We start from the raw sequence: 23,432 nt of genomic DNA, 5'->3' as shown, positions 1-23,432 counted from the left end.
AGCCGTGAGTTCTTGTCCATCAAAACACCAAGAAAATGATGGATAGATGGATGGATGGATGGATGGATGGATGGATGGATGGATGGATGGATGGATGGATGGATGGATGGATGGATGGATGGATGGATGGATGTGGCTAAAGACAGAACAATTACAACCTTATAGATAAAAAATAAATCAACTAGATGAAATTGCGTGAATCTACCAAAACCTAGCGCAACCTGCATGACGAATCCTTCCCCCGACCTCCGGCTCATTACTGCAGTGCCTCCTCCTGCTGGACATGAGGTGTGCGTCATTCCTTATGCGGCTGCTGAAGTCCCACAACCCAATTTAGCATTATATATTCAACTAAAGCGTTTGTGTTTGAACCAAGTGACCCTCTGGAAGATTGAAAAAAAGGCTTTTCTATTTGCTTCGGCGGAGAAACATGGCATAAGACATCCAGTGAGGACGCAGCTGCCCCATCCAGCTGAGGTTATTAACTCCCATCCCCTCCTCCATCCACTTCAATAACATCCACCAACCAGTTTGCTTAACAGGTCTTCAGCTCTATTTCCTGAATGGATTCCACTTCAGAGCTGCGTCACTTTCCATCTACAAGTTTTGCCCTGAAGAAAGTCTGGGCCCAGAATCTGAACAATATCTCCACAGTAATACCCAGAAGTTGACCTGCCTGAAAAAAAAAAAAAGCAGGAGAACATTTACATCCTTTCCAAACATCCACTTGAATGAAAGTGGTAGTTTTTGTTCCTGAGACGAATGCTTGACCTTCTCTTATGAGTAATTCAGTTCAATACGTTATACATTTGAAAGCACAAAGCGGCCAGCGGTGGCAGTCGCTCTTTACAGCTTCTGAGACATTCTCGAGTTTCTTATCAGGCTTGAAAGAGTCAGCTGTGGTGGCCGGCAGATTTATTGATTCCCATTGTTCTCTCCATCGTTTCGCCGCAGCTTTTATTTTCTTACTTTTTTATCAATCTTGTGCTTTCACATCAGCTCAGCAGATAACCAGCTGCACTGCTTGGAGGTGGAAAGAATCACCCAAAAGAGGCCAGGTGTGTTTCTACGAGGCTCATGACTATTCTGCAACACCCTTGGAAATATTGTACCATCCATACACATCCACAAATATTATGCACACTGATCCCGACTCAATATTTACTTATTTAATTAGCCTGTCTTCCTTTGAATATAGGCAGTAAATGAAGATAAATTGCTCCCATAATTGTTAGAAATATGTAATTCAGGCTTTTTACAACAGCATGTTAGAAATGTATTACTTCTACAGTTAAAAAGGAAACAATAAGTGACAAACCATGACGGTTTCTTGTACCGGGGATTCTCATCTAGTCGGGCTTCGGCACCCACCGTCACACTCTATAAATAAGCAGTTCCCAAACTCAAGCTTGTTTTTTTTCTGTATTTTTCATGGTCACTTATGCAAGCATTAATCATGAGGCTGACATAAACCAGAGCATTTTAAGAGCTGTATTGTTTATTTCCATGCTGATTAAATAAAATTAAAATGACAGCAAGCTATTCAAAAACTCCCTAGCTTTAGCTGAGAATGCTCTCACTAATCCAAGAAACTGGAAGAAAAAAAAAAAGTACAATTCAAAGCCAAAAAATCTTTTTCCAATTATCTGTCAGCAGAGGTGGGTAAGTGAGATTAGCACTACCAAAACACAACTCATGCAAATGTAAAAACTAACGGTCAAAGGAAAAAAGTGGTTTGTAAAAAAAAAACTAGCTCAAGCCCTTTACTTTTTAAAGAGAATGTCAGACAGAAAAATAGAAGTTTATGTGCAATATATATATATATATAATTTTTAACTTTTGTAACTTTTTGTAAACATTTCCAAATATTGAATTTACAAAATTGAATTATGGTCCCCACACTTCTTAGTAGTTGGTGGCAGTAATGTTCCATTAAGTTGTTTGCCAAGCGCAATTAAACAAGAAGGAGAAGAAGAACCATTCACCGTCTCAACAAGAGAGCATCACACCTAGCAACAGGGTCAACCAGACCTAGCAACAGGGTCAACCACACCTGAAAATTGAATTTAACCGTGAAACCAAAGATTGTTACTGCTTTCACAAGTAAACTAAATCAAATATTCAACAAAACCCCACAGAGGCACTGTTGCAAATATCAGCTTGCAGATATCTGTTTGAGCCCCTGGTGAACTGTAAGCTAATCTACATCCATTCACCATGAAATTCCTCCTCATGGACCACTTCCTGCTGTGTCAGAGAAGCTCTGACCCTGACTGTCATTCAGATTCCACAACAGAGTGAAACTCAGAAAATTAGCATGACGAAACCCTTTCATCATCAAGATGTGTCGCATGCCAATGTACGATGGAGACGCGACATAACAGATGAAGTTTGACTTCTGGTTCAGACTCAACTTTATAGTCAGCTCCCAGACTCCCAGAGTCTTTGACTTAAAAAAAGGATGAACAAAAGTGCGAAGGCCCGTTGTTCCTGCTTTCATGAAACATGCATGAGGCGAGGCAGCTCACAGCGTGTATTATTCATGGAAGAGTTAGAAGTTGCTGAAAATATTTAAAATTGTGCGCTCTGTTTGATGATGAACTATAGCTGATTCAGCTTTTCTCCACTCAAATTATGAGGCACATTTAGAGAAGCAGCTTGGCGATGATAAATTATGCCATTATATTCTAACTAAAACTGCTTTCTTTTCCTCAAGTCTTTAATAAAAAAATTGAATTTAAAGCTTCTTTTGAAGCACAGTCTAATCAAGTAAAGTGGTCGAGAGACCAGGACTACATAAACATTTCACATGGACAAACATCCAAATCAACATTTTAAGATTTGTTTTAGCCACAACCAGTCTTAACCAGGAGGAATGCCTTAGTGCTGTCCAGTAACCGTGTATGTGCTACTAAATGTTTTAATGGTGGAGAAACAACTGACTGTTTCAGAAAAACCGTTAATCAGCCTTCATCGGTGGCCATGCGAACTAGCCTGAGCTTTCATGGTGGGCTTTTGTTGCGGTGAACCAGCTGTAGTATAGCAGAGCGAAAGAGGGAGGTTGTGAGCGGCACATACACTTTGGTGATTTACAGCGCTAAAACATTCCTCCTAACTCTGATTTGTTGTTACTGACCGACCAGTTAGCGCGGGGAGCTAAATCTTTTCACCGGCCACCTTATATTATGCTGTCACAACATCTTGATCAATTTCAAAAATATGTAAACAATCCATAAACACTGAACTGCAAATAGGCACCAGTCTACTGTAGTCAAACCTGCAGCCTCTATGAGCTGTAATTGCAAAGCGATTGTGGCGTAATAGAAAGTGAGGAGAGCAGCAGCAGCTGTTCAGTCTGTGGATGTGCACTGAAAGGAGGCATGACCTCAGCCAGCTTTCATCTGATCTGGGAAGCAGAATCTGAAGAAGCTGTCATGACGTGAAAGGTGTGCAACAACTACAACTGTATTTAAATCTTTTTCAGTGACCGTTAGGTGAAGATTTTGAAGCTTAAGCCACGACCCTTTAATTCCAAAACGACAGCAAGGCAAACTGAAATCTCACACAACCACTGATGTTGACAGGGAATCTACATGGAGCACGTTCTGGTGATCACATTGTCATGATGTTGTTTGTTGATTTGGACCCAAATGCAGAAAGGCTGAGGTTGCTTGTAGATGAAGAATGTTTTGATGAAAAAAAAAACAAAAAACATACAAAAACAACAGGGAACACAGGGAGCCAGAGACAAACAAAAGCAGGAATCCAGAACAAAAAAGTGAGCAGGATAAAACAAGAAAGTAATGGAATATAACAGGATATAACACGAGGAACCAGCAAGAAAGCAAGAAGGAACTGGGACTGAGTTATATATATATATATATATATATATATATATATATATATATATATATATATATATATATATATATATATATATATAAGAAACAGAGGGGAGAGAGCACAAGGCAGAGTCAGAGAAAATGGCATAGGGGGTGAGTAAAAGTACACAATGGACTAAGAAGTGAATCTAACATTAAAGAATAACTAGACATAAGGAACATAATTAAACTTGGGTACTAGATACTAGAAATAAACATAATAACCTAAAATCACTAAGAAAGACTTCATCCCCTTTTAACAATGTCACGTGCAAAAGTTAGTATTTTATGTCTAACTGATAACTCTTTAAATGGCACAACAGAACAGAGCTGTTCTTCACAACAAGATGACCCTGCCTTGAAACGGAGCTGGTCTCTGTGGAACACGCAGGTTCCACTTGCTCATGTGTGGATTTTCTCTGGGAACTCTGCTGACATCCCACAGTGACGCCTCTTTGTTTCCATGTGATGGACTGCAGACCTGCCCTTTCATACCGCTAGCAGATTTTGATGAGTTTTTGGTATTCAATCAGGATGTTTGTTCCTGATAGCATATGAAACAGGCATTGACCAGAAGATAGCAAACCCCAACATTTATCAAAAATTGTTGATCTGCTTCTTTACATTGTATTAAAAATCTCATCCCATAAGTTATTCTACCCCTCTCTAAATCTTCAATATAAAATCTAGAATTGGCATTAAAGTATATAAATCTGCTCAGCAACCTTTTGCATGTTTTTGTTTGTTTTTGGACAGCCTCCTTGCCATCACCCTAATCTATTCTTAGATTGCCCACTGAGTAAAATATGTTAGTAAAATATGAAGATTTCAACCATTTGTTCTTGCATGCAGCCAGGTAATAACTAAGCTAAAGTTCAGACGATGAAATTATAATAAATGATCAAATTGAGTTTCTTATATAAATAAAGTCAAAACTTGTCTGCATTTAAAATATGCACATTTTAAATGCATATTATGCAGCAACTTGTACTGCTGATTCACATTTTTTTTATATCCAAGGTAAGAAACATGAATTGAATCACGTTTGCACAGTGTGAACAGGAAAAGTGGCGTTCCGATCCGTTTAAAGGCCCCAGATGAACTGAGGTTGTTGGAAATCCGAGGCGAATCTGACAGACTTTAATTGTTTTAGTGTCAAGAAAGATTCATACAGTCTTTGCCTCTCTCTGTCTCTTGACCCCCTGCTGGGACAAACCCATCCCTGCCTGGTTGCTCCTCTCTTCCAGCAGCTCGTCGCTGAATAAAACATGCGAGCCACACGCTGCTGATCTCTGCATCTCGCGAATCTCAGCCACCTATAGCCTTCCGCTGCATCTCTCTCTCCCGCTTCCCTTCCCTTTGCTCTCCCCTCCGCTATCTCAGTGGACGCATCTCCTCCTGCTCCTCCTTCGTCCTCGGTTTCCCCCCCTGCTTTTCTTTCTTTCTTTCTTTGTCTTCCCATTCCTCCTTCCGTTCTTCATCTGAGGATTCTCCCAGGTGATCGGCGCAGAGCGCTGCTCCCTCCTCTTTCGTACTGAAGCCGAGTGGTCGACTGCACTCCCAAAGCTCTTCAGGCGACAACTCCCCCTTCGCTCCCCTCCCCTCTACTCTCCTCCCTCCAGTTTGTACAGTAGAGGCAGAAGTAGTGTGTAAGATCACACTATTGGCTTTGCTTCCCACCACATTGGCACTTAAGGATGAGCTTGCTCAAAGACAAAAGGCAGGCGGAGAAGGAAGACTGTGCTGAGAGTAGGAAGAGAAGATAGGTAGCCTTTTCTGTCCCACCCAAAATGATGGCACCTAAAGGGGGAGGCATGCCTCTGACAGCAGCAGCTCTCCAGATGGTAGTTAGGGTGAAGTCAACCCCTCTGTCCTTGTTATAGCAACACATGGAGCTCTGTCACTTTTGGGAACACATCAATGGACGATCCTGGGAATATCCGCAGCCTGAGCCAGGAGAAAGGTAAGACGAGCGAGGAGCCGGCGTTCTCACTTAACTTGCATGCAGTTTTTGAGAAGTGGGCCAGTTCAGGATGAGGAGCCTCTCAAGAGTAAAAAGCCATCATCAAACTGGTAGTCATCAGCTGTTTCCAGAGACAACCCAAACGTTGTGAGGCAGAGAACCTCCCGAAGCGGAAATGGAAGCAAACAAGAACAGAGCAGACAGAGAAAGGAGGACCAGGTTAGGAGTAATGAAGTTATTCATCTCTCAAGCTCCCCGTCAAGACTAACCAACTCCTCCTCCCTCTCTGCTCCGCGTTCCCTCTGATTCTCCATATCATTCCCCAAGCCTCCGTAACCATAGCGCCAGGTATTAGTGTTGGATGAGCATGGCTCACAGGAGCAGAGCAGGAAGGACTGCAGAGAGCAATAATCAGACACGGAGCCACACATTGGAGGCTTGCCGCGAGTTCGCTCGCTGAACTCTTCTTTCCCCACGCTGGCCCAGCTCACCTGTTTGACAGGTTGACTTGATCAAATATTTGATTATTTAAACTTAATAAAGCAGAAAAATACATTTTCATTGAAGCAAAAGAAAATGCAAATGGCATATTTTTCACAATTATTACAAGATCTCAAAAATGTTGAGTTGTGGACTGTGACGTATCAACTGAAGTAGAAATGAGACTTGTAGTATAATAAAGGTTTTTTGTGGCAGGTCTGCTCTATCATTGTGCACATGTCTTTGTAGAATGAGTTTAAGGGACATGTCAAACCCGGCAGATACACACACTCCAGTCAGAGTCAGTCTATGATAAAACCAGCAGCCTGCTTTCCTCCCTTCCACTGTTGAACATCTGTCTGTCAGCCTGCAGGTGAAGAAGCCAACAATTTCTGAGGCAGAAAAGGCCGACTACTGAAGAGAAATGACATGAAGTAGTTTTTGATTTTTCCATTTTACCTATTGACAGCATAACAAATAATTAATTTTGGGCTTGTTTGATGGTTTTCGTTCTAATTAAAGCTGTTTTTGTCGTGACTTCGGTTATAACCCTAACACTGCACAAACCGAACGTAGCCATGCTCCACTTTAGCATCACCAAATTACAAAAATTCATTGTTGAGCACAAGAAGAGACACGTTTATGGACTATAATGATGCTTAAATACCGTATCAACCGATGAGACAAAGTGTAAAAGAAAACAACAGAGGTGTGTTTTTAGCATTGATTTAAAGGAACTCGGTGTTTCAGCTGTTTTGAAGTTTTCTGGAGGTTTATTCCAGATTTGTGGTGCGTAGAAGCTGAATGCTGCTGCTCCATGTTTGGTTCTGTTTCTGGGAATGCAGAGCAGAACAGAACCCAGAAGACTTGAGTGATCTGGAAGGGTGGAAAATGTATCGTGGTGTTAAGCCATTCAGTGAATTACAAACAAACATTTTACATTTACAAACAAGTATTTTAAAGTCTGTTCTCTGAGCCACAGTGATGGGGTGATGTGCTCTATCTACTTGGTTTTGGTGAGAACGCGAGCAGCAGCGTTCTGGATCAGCTGCAGCTGCCTGATTTTTTTAGGCAGACCTGTGAAGACGCTGTTGCAGTAATCAATGTGACTAAACATAAACACATGGATGAGTTTCTCTAGATCTTGTTTGTCCATTAGTCCTTTAATCCTGGAAATGTTCTTCAGGTGACAGAAGCCTGATTTTGTAATTGTCTTTATGTGGCTCTGAACGTTCATCACTACTCCCAAATTTCAGGCCTGATTACTAGTATCTGTCTGTAATCACTGGAGCTCTCTGCTGACTGCTGACTTTCCTCTTTAGGCACTTTTCTTTTGGGGCAGATATAATTGGCTGTGGTAGGAGCTCCACCAAAATGAGAAACAACTTTAAAGACACAGAGTGCAGGATCGTATATGATTTCTGAATTTTTATCTTCAATACAGCATGAGAGAAGGGTGTCAGTCACAGTTGAAAATTGTTGCTGTTAATTATGTAATTCTATTTATGCTTTTCTTTTTCTGCGTTGAGGCAGCACCGCCGCTTTCAGTAGTTGACACTCTGGGCCGCTGCCTCTGTCACCGCCGCCTCATCCTGCACAAAACATAGAAATAATAACTCTAGTCTCACTATTTGTTTTACAAAAATGAAAGAAGCTAAGTATTGGTTTAACTGAGATATGACCTGTTTTTGCAAGTGGTCATGCATAAGTGTGTGTGTGGGGGCGGGGCATGTTTACTGCAAATTGCCATTGTTGAAATGTCACATTAGATCTTGGGTCAGAGGGCAGAAATGCCAGAGGGCCGTCTCCAAATAGAAGCAAAGCAGGATTTTATTGACACATTTTTTGTTCTTATATCGTTTTTCTCACTTTTCGATCAGAAGAGTTGTTTATGTCTCACACACGGTGTGTGAAACATAAACATCTCTTCCTGTGCTTTATATTTTAGCTCCTGGAAATTCGCCACTTTAAGTCATCCATTTTGCTTTTGGCACTTTTAATATCAGTTCTCCTAATGAAGAGTTCAATGATTAGCTGTCAAGGTGTCAAACTCAAGATCTCTTTCTGAACATCCTGGTCCTTAGAAGTAAATGAAAAACACTTTGGCTCAGGGTGGAAGAGATTAAGGTCATCAATATATAGAGGCCAAAATGCCTCTTACTATTTAGTTTTTCTAACGTGCCTTTCACTGGTGAGAATGCAATGTTTTATGGGACTTTCTTAAGGTTGGATAGCTGGCCCATGTCCACTTGCAGGATACAAAGATGTTGTTTTTAAGGACTGCAGTTGTTGCTTCTTCTTTACTGGCTTTGTCTTTGCAGCTGGATTCAAGTTGATTTGTCACCACAACTTGAAATCTCAGCCATTCAAAGTCATCTTAACATTCAATTTAAAGAGACAGTTAGTGGCTCCTGAAAGTGGACTGACAAAGAAGAGGGTTAAACGGAGCTACAGCATGGACTCTGAACTCAAGGACATGATTCAGTTGCAAGACAGCTCCAAGTATGTGTCTCATTATCACAAATGTGAGAAAAATTCCTTAGTAGAATATGAAATGTCTGCTGTTTAGCAAAGTTTCCCTGTGTATAGAGCCAGGAATAATGATCATCGAGGCAGGGCTTAGGGGGTTTGCAGCTTTTTGTCTCTCTTGTAACAGATGTAAAATGATAGTGATGGTGCTGTGATAAAACTAGAAAACCCCAGTAGTTCCTGTTAGGGTGCAGACACAGGATCAAAGGATTAGGAGATGGCCAGCAGCACCTGTCAGATACAGGTTATGTGCCCACTGGAGTGGAAGTGAAGGGAGTTCATTTAGAAAAAGATCTCTCCTGCTTTGGATGCTGATCATTTTGTTCCGCGTCTATTTGATGGATTAGTTTAGAATAAGGCAATGCTTCAGGATTCCAGTGTTTCACTGTCTAATTGTCAGACCCTTTCTATCTCGGTGACATGGGCAAACTTAGCTTTGACAACAATACCTGGATCTTCTGTCAGCATAGAAAGTCTTAATTCCAAGTCATAAAGATGATAAAAAAAAAATGTCCAATGGTCTTTTGCAACATTTGGAAGTTAATCCGCAATCAGGATTGGAATGAAGTCAATATTAGCGGGAAGAGATGAAGTAGAAAGGGTGCGAGGGCGCCAGGCATAAGGAATGGGCAGAAATCCTAGTGGCAAGATGTGGCGAGGTCTTGGAGACTGATCCAGTGTGAGCTGGAACTGTTGCAGAAGATGGCTCTACAAAGTACTGAATTTAGGGGCGTGAAGAGTTATGGACACAAAACAAGAAAACTCTTTCAATATTCCAATATATTTCAACACTTAAAAAGTAAGTACAAAGATACAACATTCAAATTTCAGAGGCATTTTGAATTCAAATACTGATGGCACATATTTACTTCCGTAGTTAGCCCAATATCTCTTATTTCTAATAATGTTCTTAGCTAAATGTAGCATTATGCTGCTAATTCTTACCTGTTTTGCCTCTTCTTACAGGAGCTTTTATTGTTGTGGTAACAACAGTATGGATAATGTTTCTACAATCCACAGTCTGACTCTTTCGACCTTCTGGTTGGGTTCCAATCCGAAGTGTTTTACTGATGAAGGAGTACTCTGAGATCAACCTTTCCATGAGCCAGAGCCCTCAGCAGCCTCTTCATGGCTGATGGCCTTTCTTGTGGGAAATGCTGTCTTGTGCTGGGAGACACTTTTTTAAATGTTTATTAGAGTGTTAAGATGATAAGCAAGGAGAGCAAGACACATGATTCAGACATAATCACAGCTCAAGTACCTCTTCTCCAAATCTTCTTCATGGGTTTTCTTTGTTTTGGCCGACCCCCAGAGGGCTCTTTTTCCGCAGCCATCATGCACCATGTTTGGAGTGGTAATGGTGGAGAACATGACAGTCAGTCTGAACATTTTGGGTTTTTTCCTGCGCCTTTTTAGGAGACACATAGTGATACTGGGTGTCTTGTTGACACCTTCAGAGAATAATTCTTCCTAACATCACAGAGCTCTTGTTGTTTAAACCTGAAGAACATAACAGCAACTTAGAGGCTTACAGATGGGCCGGTGAAACTGGATTTGCCACGGCACACCATTAGTCCTGTCAGGGTATGAAAACTATCTGATGCTTCTCACAGGAAGCTGACTGTGTAGCAGCAGCCTGCCACATTATTCAGCTCTGCAACTCTCTCACACCCTCTGCCCCCGGCTTCTGTGCTGTTGGAGCTGTGGGTTTCTGTTTCCATTTGGCATAAGGTAATAGAGGCTGTTGACCACTTGCCCTTCTAGGCTTTCGCAATTTATAGAAAACCTTTTTTAAATTTGCTTTAATATCAAAATGTTTGGGTTTAAGTAGGGGACAGTTGGAGTCATCAGACAGAAAACTTCAAGCTTTAGTAACTTGCTGAATCGTTCTACAGTGACTGTGTGGAGCAGCAATAGACTTAAACGAAAACATGAAAAGGGACTGGATCAGTCAGATTGTACTGAATTGTACAATTGCAGACAGATTCTGGTGGTCTGTGAATCCATTGACACGTGAAAAATACCCAATATTTACACTGTTATATATTTTTAACCCTTGAGTTATTTTACAATCCAGGAGCCTGATGGTTGATGTGAGTAAGTTAACTGGCCAGTTTCGGTGCCCTGTGGAAATCCTGCTGCGGCTGTTCATTTGACCGGAAGATATAGTTTCTCTCCTGATGGCCTTTTTTGTGCCCAACATTTCTTTCAAAACTACATTATCATAAAAAAGTGGTAAAACTGGCCACCAAACTGTTGCTTCTTCTTTTGCAATTTAAATATTTTTTCAAACAGTCAAATTTTTCCGTCCCCCAACCCACTCACCCCTTGGACGCTTGGAAAAAGCTTGGAATCTTTCTTCTCATTTTACCAATTCAATGCAGCAGACGAGCAGGTGGTGTGGGCACTGCTGTACATCAATCAATCAATCAATCAAATTTTATTTGTACAGCACATTTCAGCAGCAAGGCATTTCAAAGTGCTTTACATCATATCAAACACAGAAACACAATGCAACATAGAATCAACAATCAAAACACAGCATTAAGTCAAGTTCCATCAATTAATGTGTAATTGATTACATTTCAAATACAATCCTAAACAGGTGGGTTTTTAGTTGAGATTTAAAAGAAGTCATTGTTTCAGCTGTTTTACAGTTTTCTGGAAGTTTGTTCCAAATTTGTGGTGCATAGATGCTGAAAGCTGCTTCTCCTCGTTTGGTTCTGGTTCTGGGGATGCAGAGCAGATCAGAACCAGAAGACCTGAGAGGTCTGGAAGGTTGATACAATAAAAGCAGATCTTTAATGTATTGCGGTGCTAAACCGTTCAGTGATTTATAAACTAACAACAGTATTTTAAAGTCTATTCTTTGAGCTACAGGGAGCCAGTGGAGGGACTTTAAAACTGGTGTTATGTGCTCTATCTTCCTGGTTTTAGTGAGAACGCGAGCAGCAGCATTCTGGATCAGCTGCAGCTGTTTGATTGATTTGTTGGACAGACCTGTGAAGACGATGTTGCAGTAATCAATACAACTGAAGATGAACGCATGGATGAGTTTCTCTAGAATTGGCTGAGACATGCTCTCATTTGTCATGAAAGAGCTTTGTTGCATATGTTTGGACCGTTGGCTATTGAGAAACAATTGCTTCCTGGAGGTGTGGACTCTGTTGACGTTTTAAATTTTTCCTAATCGCTAATGTTAATGTAATGTGCCAGTTCGACGCTATGAAGCTTACCGGATATTGCCTGCGCTGCAAAGAAGAGAGAAGTGCCGATCCAAATGGTGTCTTTGGAAACATGACCAACTCGGACTGAACAGCTCTGTTCACTTCCTCTGCTGCCATTGCTAAAACTACTGCTGGACTAAAATCCTAAAACAATGCAGAAAAATTATGCCATCGTTCACAGCTTCTCCATATTAGCTCGGTAGAAATTCTACCAGAGAAATGGAAGTCAGTGGTAGAAATGCCAGGTGGAGCAGTAACGGTAGAGGAGAATAAAGCAGAACTGCTTAGGAAGGCAATAGCCAGACTATAAAGTATGTGTATTAGATAAGGAAATAGAAAAAGTGGAGCTTTTTTTTTCCATGAGTAATCTTTGTCTGCCCCATCATTCCACTTATGTAAAACACTAAAAGAACATTTCAGCAGGAAGTAAATAATTTCCCAGATGTTTCAGGAGATTACTGTTTCTGCTGTGTCCTGCTGGACACATCCTCAGCAGATGAGTTTTTGCTGCTGTTTTCTAATAATTTGCCTAACAATCTGAACAGGCTACCGCTCCATCAGAGTCGAAACAAACGACACACAATTGCACCTTTTACCAAATCACCCTAATCTGCATGCCTTTGTAGTGGATCAAGAAAACAGACTCTCAAAAACACGGAAAACAGGCAAAATTCACACATAGGTGGTAAAATGTAACAGTCAGGGAAAAAAATACTTCAATTATCATCATTTTTATAACAAAACTACAAATAAAAGTCGGAGAGAAGGTTCTGCTGATTCTCAAGCTCAGATCATTGGGCTTAGAGGCCAGCGTTCTGACCAGTGGACCATAGAATCTCACAAAACATTCGTCCGTGGGGCGTGCTGTGGTGGCGTAGGGGATGGTGCGACCCACGTTTGGAGGCCTTGAGTCTTCGACACGGCCGTCACGGGTTTGATTCCCGGACCCGGCGACATTTGCCGCATGTCTTCCCTGCTCTCCTTCCCCCTTTCCTGTCAGCCTACTGTCATATAAGGGACACTAGAGCCCACAAAAAGACCCCCGGGTGGGGAGAAAAAAAAAAGATGTATAAATAATTTGTATGACAATCAATCATGTTGTCATCGATGTCGCGGTGACTTTCCTGCCCGGCAAACATCCTTCTGTGGAAAACTGACAGAACATCAGTAGTGACAGCCTCTCCAGCTAAATGGTCTATAAATGGAGACCATTTATAAATTTATAAATGGTCTCCAGCTTACTCTCCAGGTAAATGAAAAGTAATGGTGGGAAATAAAGCTAAACAAATCTATTAAGCTAAGCTATCAGTTGAAGGCAATAAATCCCGTCTCTGTCCGTCTTCTTACCTGCTGCCTCCTCTCTAAAGTTTTTTTCCCTCTTAGAAAGTGATCTCAATCGCTCTCCAGAGGAATCTCCTCCAGGCCTTTTCAATTCCTTCCTCTTATATAATTCTCCAGCTAGTAAATTCAACATTTTGCTCTTTGGCTTTTCTCCCTATCTCCATTCATCCTGGGCCCCGCTTTGCATACGATAATGTGTCTCATGGGGAAAAAAAAAAAAAAAACATTAAGTGAAAATGTCTGGAGACCTATTTCATGTCAGGATTTCTGCTGGATAAGGATAAAGGCCTTTTTTTTTTTTTTTGGTTCTTTTAGATTAAAACTTTCCTGATCACATCTCAAAATAAACCTTTGCCATCAGTTTGAATATTTATAGACAGAGCTGTAATTACACAGTTTATTTGTAAAAATGTAGAAGAGATTTGATCATCTGCTGTGCTTTCCTCCTGAGCGGAGCTGTTGAAGACGTCGTCTCGGTTTTATGGACAGCACTCATCGGTCAACCCTGCACCATTACAGCTTCAGCATGCTCGTCCTCCTTCTGGATTATCAGAACTGTGACATTCCCTGAAGGCCTGTGAGCTCAGAGACGGGTTGGGTCAGGCACGTCATCTTCACAACTACAATATTACATTAAGCTCATATTAACATTGGACACCACAAACATTCAGAATAATACATAACAAAAACTAATTTACTCTGTTTGCCTTTGTGAATGTGTGGATATGTTATCATTTTTCATTTTAAAAAACGGGTCCAAATGAAAGACTTTAATGTTTTCAAGTTGTGTCCCTTTCACTTAACAAGTCTTTGTTTACAAAATGCCAAAGGACAGAAATGTTGCTCTGGCAGACACTCTAACCATCAGTGCTGGTTGGTGTTTGCAAGCAGAATCGAGCAGAGTGTCACCTTCCTCTGAGCCGCGCTCACCACCTGGCATGTTCAGATGGTTCTGGAGCTCCAAAAGAGGGTCCTGCCCTCGTCCAGGGAGGTCGACAATACAAACCCCGAAGGTTTAGAAGAGGAGAATTTGTTCTGAATTGTTTTAAAAAATGTGTGTTTAAAGAAACAGCTTTTTTAATGCCAAAAGGTAAAAGTGAAATTACGTAGAATAAAATGGAAATAGCCTTTCTTGTCCCAGAGAGGGGAAGTTCAGCAGCATCAAGACATGTAGGTTCGTACAGGAAATCAAAAAGGGCTGGAAATGTGCACAAAAAAACAAAACAACAAGAACAATAAACTGTGTAAAAATTACACAGTTTATTGTTCTTGTTATTTACTCTGAAATAGAGTAAATAAACTATGAAATACCGAATAGAAATACTGTACTCATGATCCAAAGGATGTCCAACTGAGAACTTATTTTAAGATTTATAATGACATGATGCCATAAAAGGTCTGGGAATAAATGTTAGTCATGAAATGATCTAAACAGCTAATTATGCTGCGTCAGCACGGTCAATCAATCTCATTACCAAATGTGACTTTGTAGAGAACGTAAACAGTCTAAATGATTTTGTTTTTGCTGTTAAATCATCAAATGTTTTCCTCCTGTGCCTATAAAACCTCCCTCTGGAGGGCTGAGTTTGCACCTTGGAGTGTAGAAGTTTTCTTTTCTTGTAAGAGTCACATCCGCTCCAGGATGTGTTTCTAATGTCAGAGGAAAGCCATCAGTGATCAAGGTGACAGTTTATTTATCCTGGTTAGCATCTCTGCTAACGTCCCATAACAGCTGGAAATGTCCATAACTCTTGGCAACTTCACTCACCACTTTGGTGTGAGGAATTCAAGCCCAATGACCTTCTTTGTTGCTGCACTCCTGAGAATGCAACAGCAAAGGTCTCTTGCAGAACACATTGATTAACCACATAGCATCCACAACATAGGAAATTCCATGTATTACATGCTCGGTATTTGCTGCGTGAGCCCCAGGCTTTGGTTGCATTCGGTTTGTGTGAGAACGTTATTTATGACTAATTAAACAGCTGGTATGCACATGTTTTCAACAATGCTCAAAAATGAGTCTAAGCAGTGTAAATGTGAAGAGACAGAATTCTTTTTTCTATGCATATACACAGTCTTGAAACAAGTCGAGCCTTTTTTTTTTTTTTCATGTGGCCTCAGATTTAAATTGGGCTTGGAGAAGAAGAGGAAACTGCAGGAGGAAGCTTATCATGCGTTTCTCTGAGTGTGGAGCAGCATCCGAAAGGAACGGCACCAGGAACTGAGAGAACAGAATATGTAGCCGAGGCCCGCTCAAGAGCTGTTTTGAAAATAAATTTTAAAAAAACTATCTCCAAAATATTTGTTAGAGTCTTTGGAACTGGATTTGTTTTCACCTCACAAATATGATGCAAATAGTGCAGCCTCAATTACATTTTTCCCACCTTGGCTCCTTCTATAAATGGATTAGAAATACGCTGTTCCATCATTTTCCGCTGGCAGTGAGGATGAGGAAGAAAGTAGGCAGAACGAAGCTTCTCTCACTTGGCTTGTGCCAGTGTGGGCAGCAGAATTGTCCTCTCTTGTTTTTCACTTGTTTTTGCTTGTTGGCTTATAGATGTCCTTTTCTACACTGAGGAATCGTGGGTGGGTTTTGCAACACAACAAAGAAGCACATATGTGCACCTCTTTGGACAATAAAATGTTTAAATTCTTTAAAAATGTGCAAAGTACAACATGAAATCTTTCTCTCCAGGAAGATCTCTTTTAAACCTTTAGCTGGTATTGAACAGTTGAATTTTGCACAATCTATTTACCTGCAGGAAAGGTTCATTATTACTCTGAAAATTGAAACGCAATATCAGAATCACACATGACTGCTTGGGTGCAAATTTTGGTAGGTTCTTATACGCTGTTGATCAATCTCTGAAGACAGTGTAAAGAAAAGAAATTACATTTTATATCGGTGGCTCTTAGCCTGTTAGCAAACCAACAAAAGAATCCAGCCAGGGTAAAGTAATGCTCAAGGAAAGTAGGTTCCACTGTCAAAAAATAGGTTCCTCTGTTGCCTTCTTCCTTCTATCTCATCTGCTTCGTCACTTTCCTATTCTTCAACCTGACAGAAAGACAGCTGAGTTAATGTTTGAATATCTCACCAAAAATGTGGAAAGCATTGTGTAAGAAAATTTGAAAAAAAACAACAACAAAAAAACCCCCAACTTCAAAACACTTATTGATCCCAGAAGGAAATTAAATATTATTGTAACTTACAGTAATTCAAATTCGTCAAAGAGCAATTGTAGATGGTGGTGGCTGTGGGCAGGAAAGATTTCCTGCAGCGAATCTGAAGAAGCCTCTGACTGAAGACCGAAGTTGAAACTAGGTGAAGTACTTTGAACTTTCTGTTGAGTGCAGAAGCCAGTCGGTAATGTAGCTCTCAGAGAAAGATTTTGCAAGTGTCTGGTCTGAGGAATAATGCTGAGAACTGTTGTTACTTCTTCCTGCTGCTCCTTTTCTTTGAAGAATATGTCTAATATACCAATGACTGTGTCAGCCAGAGTGGTCAGCTGCCTCATTTTTGTGTCACACATCATCACACAGATGAGCGCTTTAGTGGGCAAATCAAAGTTTGACGGCAACCCCCTCCAAGGCTCTGTGAAGCAGAGGTTAGGGATGTTAGTAACTTTAAAAAACAGGGAACTAAACCTTAATGGTTCATCCCTGTTTTTTCTATCCATTTCAGTCAAAATCATTATGTCAAACTGTAAAAAAAGCCGTAGGACACAAAGTGTCAAATGTCTCATGTTGCCCGTTGTATTGAATGCTTTGCTGACACATTACGTAGTAGTCGATGCAGCTTCCTGTATGTTCATCCAATTGCTGCTTGCTGCTGTCGTCCATTCAATAAGCAGCAATCACGCTAAGAGCACAGGGGCATCATAAACTCCACCGACTGAGCTTGTTCTGGCCTTAATATGTCTGCACCCATGCAGAGGCAAATGTAATATCCTCTTCTTGTTATTTATAGCTGCAAACAGGGACTTGATTGCTCTCTCTCTCTCTTTCTCTCTCTCCCTCTCACACACACACACACACACACGCCTGCATACGCGCACACACCCCTACACGCCAACAAACATACACATTTATGCTGAAAACAAACCCACAGAAAGCAAATATTCTCCCTCCATCTTTCCTTCTTGGCTGTGGGATGTAATAAGCAGTTTTGGAGGTAAATCTCATCTGACTGTTGGTGCATCTCTCAGTGCGGCTTTCACCCTGAATCTTAGCACGGAGGCATGAGGTTCTCGCAGAGCTCCGCTCTCGTTCCATATAGCACAGCGCTTCCAGGAGTCATTCCTCACAGCCACTGTCCACAAATCAAGGTTTAAATCATGCGCCTCCTTATTATATCCCATTATTTCCTCTTCCAGCTGTTTTTACGTCCAACTGCTTGGCAGAGATTTAATTAGTTATCAAGCCTGCAGGAGCCTAAAATCAGACCAAATGCAAGTACAAAATGGGCCATTAAAAGAGGTGTGAAAATAACATGACTGAAAATAACCTGTGTTGAATTTATATTCTTTTATTCGCAGTTTGTCTGATCCCCGAGGCTACATCGTGAAACAAATCATACTTTTGTCTTCGTCTGACGAAATTAGTCTCATCTTGCTCATTTGATTTGCCGGTTAAAAACTCCAATTGGGCTTTGAAGAAATAAAAATAATTTTTACAGATAACAAGAAAATATAGCACCCCTGTGTGCTGAACTAAACACATCTCAACCATGAAAAAGCAGTAGAAGTTCTTCCAAACAGGCTCCAAGTGGATTGAGGCTTTTAGTTAAAAGAGAAAAAAGTCAGCAGTTAAATAAAATTCAATCCACTTTTGGACTTTTCTGTTATCTCATGAAAATAAAGCATACCTGGAGGCTTTATTCCAACTTTTTAAAGCATCATTTTCTACTCCTCTGGGATTTGGGGTCACAGTTCAGAGATTATTTGAGTTTTTGAGATGCTAAAAACTTTATTGAAATATTTGTCCTGTTTTTGAAAAAAGTTGATTTAAAAACATTTAATTAGATACAGACGACTATTAAATTGGAGTAATAAATATACCCTGACTCAGACACAAACCTTTCATAGTCACTATTCATTTGGCTACCAGGGGCAGCGAGGAGAAGGAGGGAAGAGGTAACATCCATCTCCAAGGCTCTCTGTTCTAGGTTATGTTACTGCAATAAAGGAGTTTTTTTTAAGCTATCTTCATCCGGGGTGCCACTAAATAACGCTGACGCCACATCTTGTTTCTGGTATTAATATCTGCCCGAGCTCATTCACATGCACGAAGACAACCTTAAGTACAGCTGTCCACACCTGCTGTTAACATTCAGCAGTTGCTTCACATGCAAACACCATGCTGTTTCAAGCTGTGTTCTGTACTGTGTATATAGCTGCTGTGTAAAACATAAAATACAACAATGGAAGGTTTGAGTTTGCCAATGAATGGATCTAAAATCCAAATCTGCATCAAATATTCCAATATAGCTTACAGGAAGCTTGATTGGCTCTTTTAAAGCTGAGTTATGCAACAACTGTGAAGGACCTTGTTGTGATCCTTTAGCTCCCCATCCTGAGCCCTGTCTGCATCCAAAGCTGCAGCGTGCAGGTTGGTCCCTGTTTAGGGATACAGTACCACCTGCATAACAAATTGCAGAGATGTCTGAATTCCTAATGAAATGTTCCCACTGCCTGCCATCAGCTGTAATCACACTCCAAAGTCCCTAGAGAGTCCACCTTAATGGGCAGCACAGCAACTCCACAGACTGCTCTAACTATCACACTAACAGGTAACACCTTAAAAAGAGACACTTGTTCCACTGAAATTGGCCACCTGGGCTTTGGCCCACTTTCCACTGACCTACTTCTACGTTTTGGACATATATTGAGTCCTGTTGTACCAAGCTACGAACTTGTTTATGCTCTGAGAAAGGAGGTTGTAAAATGCAATAAACTGAGCCATATTTTGGGGTCCAGGGAAACTTCTTGGAGTCTCACAAAATGCTGAATTAAGGAAAGGTGGAAATCTGTCAGCTAATAGCCTTAACTGGTCACTATTAGGACAGCAATGTGGGGAATCTACATGATTCGTGTTTTATGTTTAGATCTTGGTACCAGCCTTGACCATCCTTTCTCATATCTCAAGTAGGATTTGCTCCAATGTCTCTAGGTGCTTCAGAACACTAATGTTAGACCAGAAGGCAAAGTCTACATATTTATTTTGTATTTGCCAGACCCAAACACGAACACAAAAAACCCCCAAAGCACTCCTGATTTAGTGATTTACACTGGGTAAATGAGCAGTTTTTTCCCCAAACCTCTCTATCTTTAGGTTTATTCACACCAGCCCAATTTAGTCAGCTTCTACCGAACTCTAGTTTGTTTGCCTTGAAAGTCCGGTTTGTTTGGAGTGATGCATAATTAATCTCAGATGCTGAATTGTGGTCCGCCTAAAAGTCTAGCTCTCTGTTCGGTGGAAGTGAAATATAGTGAAATTCAAATGCATGTGTGAATGCAAGCAGACCAAACACCATTCTAAGAAATGCATTCTTGGAACCAGGCATTCTGGTTAAATATAACCAAAACAAATGTGCTTGTGCTAGTGGGATAAATGTTTTGTGGAGAAATCCTATAACCACTAAAGTCTGACACCACTCCAATTTTGTTCACATTTCATGAAACTTCCTTGTTAAGTGTCTTCTTCAGAGATTTTTTTTGTATTGGTTTCTTGAGTGGTTCTTGGTGCAGCTCCACCACAGGCGAGGGGGGCATCAGGTTTTTCCAAAGGTCCATTTGACACAAAGCAGTGTTTATTTATTTCATGGAATATTAATAATTTATTGATAAAACTATTCATTCATTTATTTTATTTCGAATGCAAAGGCTCTCCAGAGAGACTGGATTATCTCCACAAATAAAAATAGAGGGATTTTCCATAGTTTACCTTCATGTGTGACATGAATGGACAAAATGATCATGTGCAGAGACCAGAATAAATTGGCATTTTGACCCAGAGACATCAGTGTAGTTCATAACAAACAAAAATGAACAAAAACATTTATTCAGTCTGAGAAAGATTAATTATAGCTATGTTGTACTAAATAATTTATCTCAGACATTTGATCTAAAACCAGTGTATTTCACACTTCTTAATGGGGGCAAATAACAGATGGTTAAAACTGCCACCTTTATTTGAGCAAGAGAAAGAGCAAATAAATTATTAAATGTACAAAGTTCTCCATTAAAGCAGTCTGCGCAAGGATATGTTATTAGAAATATATTTTTAAAGCATTAAAATACCATTATAAAGCACACTTGAAGTGTTCGGGAACTGGCAAAGAAACTACATTTTCCAGAGTTTTCATGAAAGCAACACAAGTATGTGCACCTGCGTGGGATTTGACACGCGTCAGGTGTTTGGTTAACATTTACATGGCGAACATGGATGAAACCCGAACTTTCTAAATAAACCTAGTAGCACACAGTAGAACCTTCATCTGTTTTAATGTTTTATTTATTTGATAAAAATCAGACGGGTACGCCCGAACTGACGAGCTTCCATGAGCCAACTAATCTCTGGCCCCTGAAGGAGGGCTCCTCCAAGATCCACATGTACGTGACCTGGTCCAGAGTGTGTAAGCGGGTTCACGGCAGAGCCAGCTTGCTGTTTGAAACATGCGGTCTGAGGCACGCTGCTGAGAGGAGCGGCAAAAGGAGGAGGCGGCGGCCCAGAGGCTTCGGTGAGTCCGCCATTACCAACCCCGACTTCCGCCAGCAAAAAAAAAAAAAAAAGCCAAACTCGGTTCAGAGGTCCTGTTGATAATATCATTCAGCCTCATGAAGACTGTTTTGGCAAACTTTTGGAAGCTAATGAGTGTTTTTAGATAGTGAATGCAGAGATGGTGATAAGTGAAGCAAATTGGAGGCCCGTCAGTCAGAGGAACTCCAGATTACTGCTGTAGGTAAGCAGATTGTTTGCACTGGGGAAAGCGCTAAGCCTCAGCGGTGGTATGCTCAGTGTGTGTGTGTGTGTGTGTGTGTGCTGATGTGACGTTTCAAGCAGTGACGTGCGGTGAGGTTCATGGCTGGTGAGGCACTGACTTAATTGAAATCATAAGACCCCCTGCATGTTATTGTTTACATACGGAAATTTCGCGCATGCGGACAACAATGAAGGGCAAAAATACTATACTTTCACATGCCATCCACAGCCGCGCTGCAAAGGTAGAATAATTCCGTTAACTCAATGAAACTTGGAAATATAGATATTATTAATTTAGTGCTCTGCTGCACAGCAAAGAGAAACCCATCGAAGTACAACTCAAAACCACCTTTTCTCTCTCTCTGTATCAGCCAAGCTACACGTAGACTCGTTGCGTGTAGCTTCCCTTAGTTATTGTATCACTAGCTCGCTGTTACTGTCTCTTACTCTACAGTTGTGGAGTCACAATGTCTGGGATCATGAGCGCCCCCTGCCATGAGGCAAGAGAACTGCCTGCCTCACCTTGAATCTGTTCGCTGCCGTTTCTGATCGCACCTCAGCACACGAATAACGTTACACACACAGTTGGTGACAACACACACTGTACATTATATAGATAACAGTGCTACCAACTGCGCCACTGTGCAGCCCTATTTTTATTTTTCTATTTTAATTTTTTTTTATTATTCTGTTTCTAATTTATTATTATTTAAAATAAGATTCACAAAGCTGCTATAAGTGAAAATACCTGTAAACTATATTACAACAAAGGGATATGTCTTCCGCTTTTAATTAGGCGTTTTTTCTGTTCTTTTTCTACCATTTTTATACTAGTACTTTCAAATAGAGCTGCACTGATTGCAGTTTTCTGGTTGATCACAGATTACCAATATTTTAAAAGCTTGAACCTGCCGATCCCATTTTGGCTGATATCACTGTTTTTCTGAAATGTTGCTTATGTTATGCTAGTTGCTAATGAAATGTTGTGGCTGATTATTTGATAAGATTGACTTCACATGTCGGTTGATCACCGATCTTCCAAAATTAAGGAAATTGGCACAGATAAATTGTCTAGCTGATACGTGAAGCTACACAATGTCACAAATCAGTTTGACTGATAAGGAAGTCCTCTGCTGCTTGAGTTTTATGCCGACATATACATGCATGTCATCTGTGTTGGATTGTAAAAATGTGCAGATTCGGAGTCATTTAACAGATTGATTGGACGTTTAATGAGCTTTCTGGTGGTCTGGGAACTGTCGGCTGAAGCTCCTCCATATTCAGTATTTATTCGTCAAGCGGAAAGGAGCAGAGGTCTGACAGTGTGTGACGCTTTCCTCGTGCTCGGACTGCTGCATCTCACGATCAGGCGTCTGAACCTTGAGTCCAGGAATAGCGGCATTATTGTGTGTGTGTGTGTTCGAGAGAGAGAGAAAATATTTCTCAGAAAAGTGAAAGACTGATGGATTTTTCAGTTTTCACCGATCATAAAGCAGCCTCGGAGATGGAGTGAGCCCACTGTGACGGATGAAAGGATTGTTTTATGTGGAGCTCACATAGGACTGTGAGATGTCTGCAGACAGGTGAGGGAAAATCATCGGGCTAAAAATAGAACTGAGAGCATCTCAGTTTTCACTTGGAAACCCTGCCGAAATAAAGGCAAACTTCAGAAAGGTTTCTTGGAACAAAGTTTGTGTTAGATGTTGGTTTGACAAATTAATCGTGTTCTGTTGAGCTGTTGGAGGGTATCGTTGTATTAACTGTTCAAACTAGTAACCCTGGTTTTGTTCTCCATCAGCAAGAAGTTCATCCTGGTAACAAAGTGATTAGCTCTCCCAAATAGGCAATCATATTGTTACAATAAATCAGTGTCTTTACCATTTTTATCATTTAGAACTGCAAGTAGTGTCATGTAAATAATGTAAGTTGATTAGTGTAATTGTAATCATAAGGAAATAACCTTTTCCACTTTTAAGTAAATGAAGGTTGACAGGGAAAAAACGTGTTCAATGAGAGAAAACGGGTAAC

General features: G+C 40.7%; 2 protein-coding genes across 9 annotated transcripts in view; one reads left to right on the top strand and one right to left on the bottom strand.

Moving 5' to 3' along the window:
• Positions 1 to 23,432, bottom strand: part of LOC116721371 (tumor necrosis factor receptor superfamily member 14-like) — a 1,133,408-nt gene that overhangs the window by 366,361 nt on the left and 743,615 nt on the right. The window lies entirely within an intron of this gene.
• plch2a (phospholipase C, eta 2a) overlaps positions 1 to 23,432 on the top strand; it is a 156,933-nt gene that overhangs the window by 78,282 nt on the left and 55,219 nt on the right. The window contains exon 1 of one of the 8 annotated variants that reach the window (XM_032564319.1): positions 3,972 to 5,844. The exons of the other annotated variants lie outside the window; for them this stretch is intronic. Coding sequence (XP_032420210.1) covers positions 5,802 to 5,844 — 43 coding nt within the window. The 5' untranslated portion in view covers positions 3,972 to 5,801. Of the gene's footprint in view, positions 1 to 3,971; positions 5,845 to 23,432 lie in introns of those variants that run through there. 8 annotated transcript variants of the gene reach the window in all.

The sequence above is a fragment of the Xiphophorus hellerii genome, chromosome 1 (assembly GCF_003331165.1).
Source record: "Xiphophorus hellerii strain 12219 chromosome 1, Xiphophorus_hellerii-4.1, whole genome shotgun sequence".
Taxonomy (NCBI): Eukaryota; Metazoa; Chordata; class Actinopteri; order Cyprinodontiformes; family Poeciliidae; genus Xiphophorus; species Xiphophorus hellerii.
This window is presented reverse-complemented; position numbering and strand designations above follow the sequence as displayed.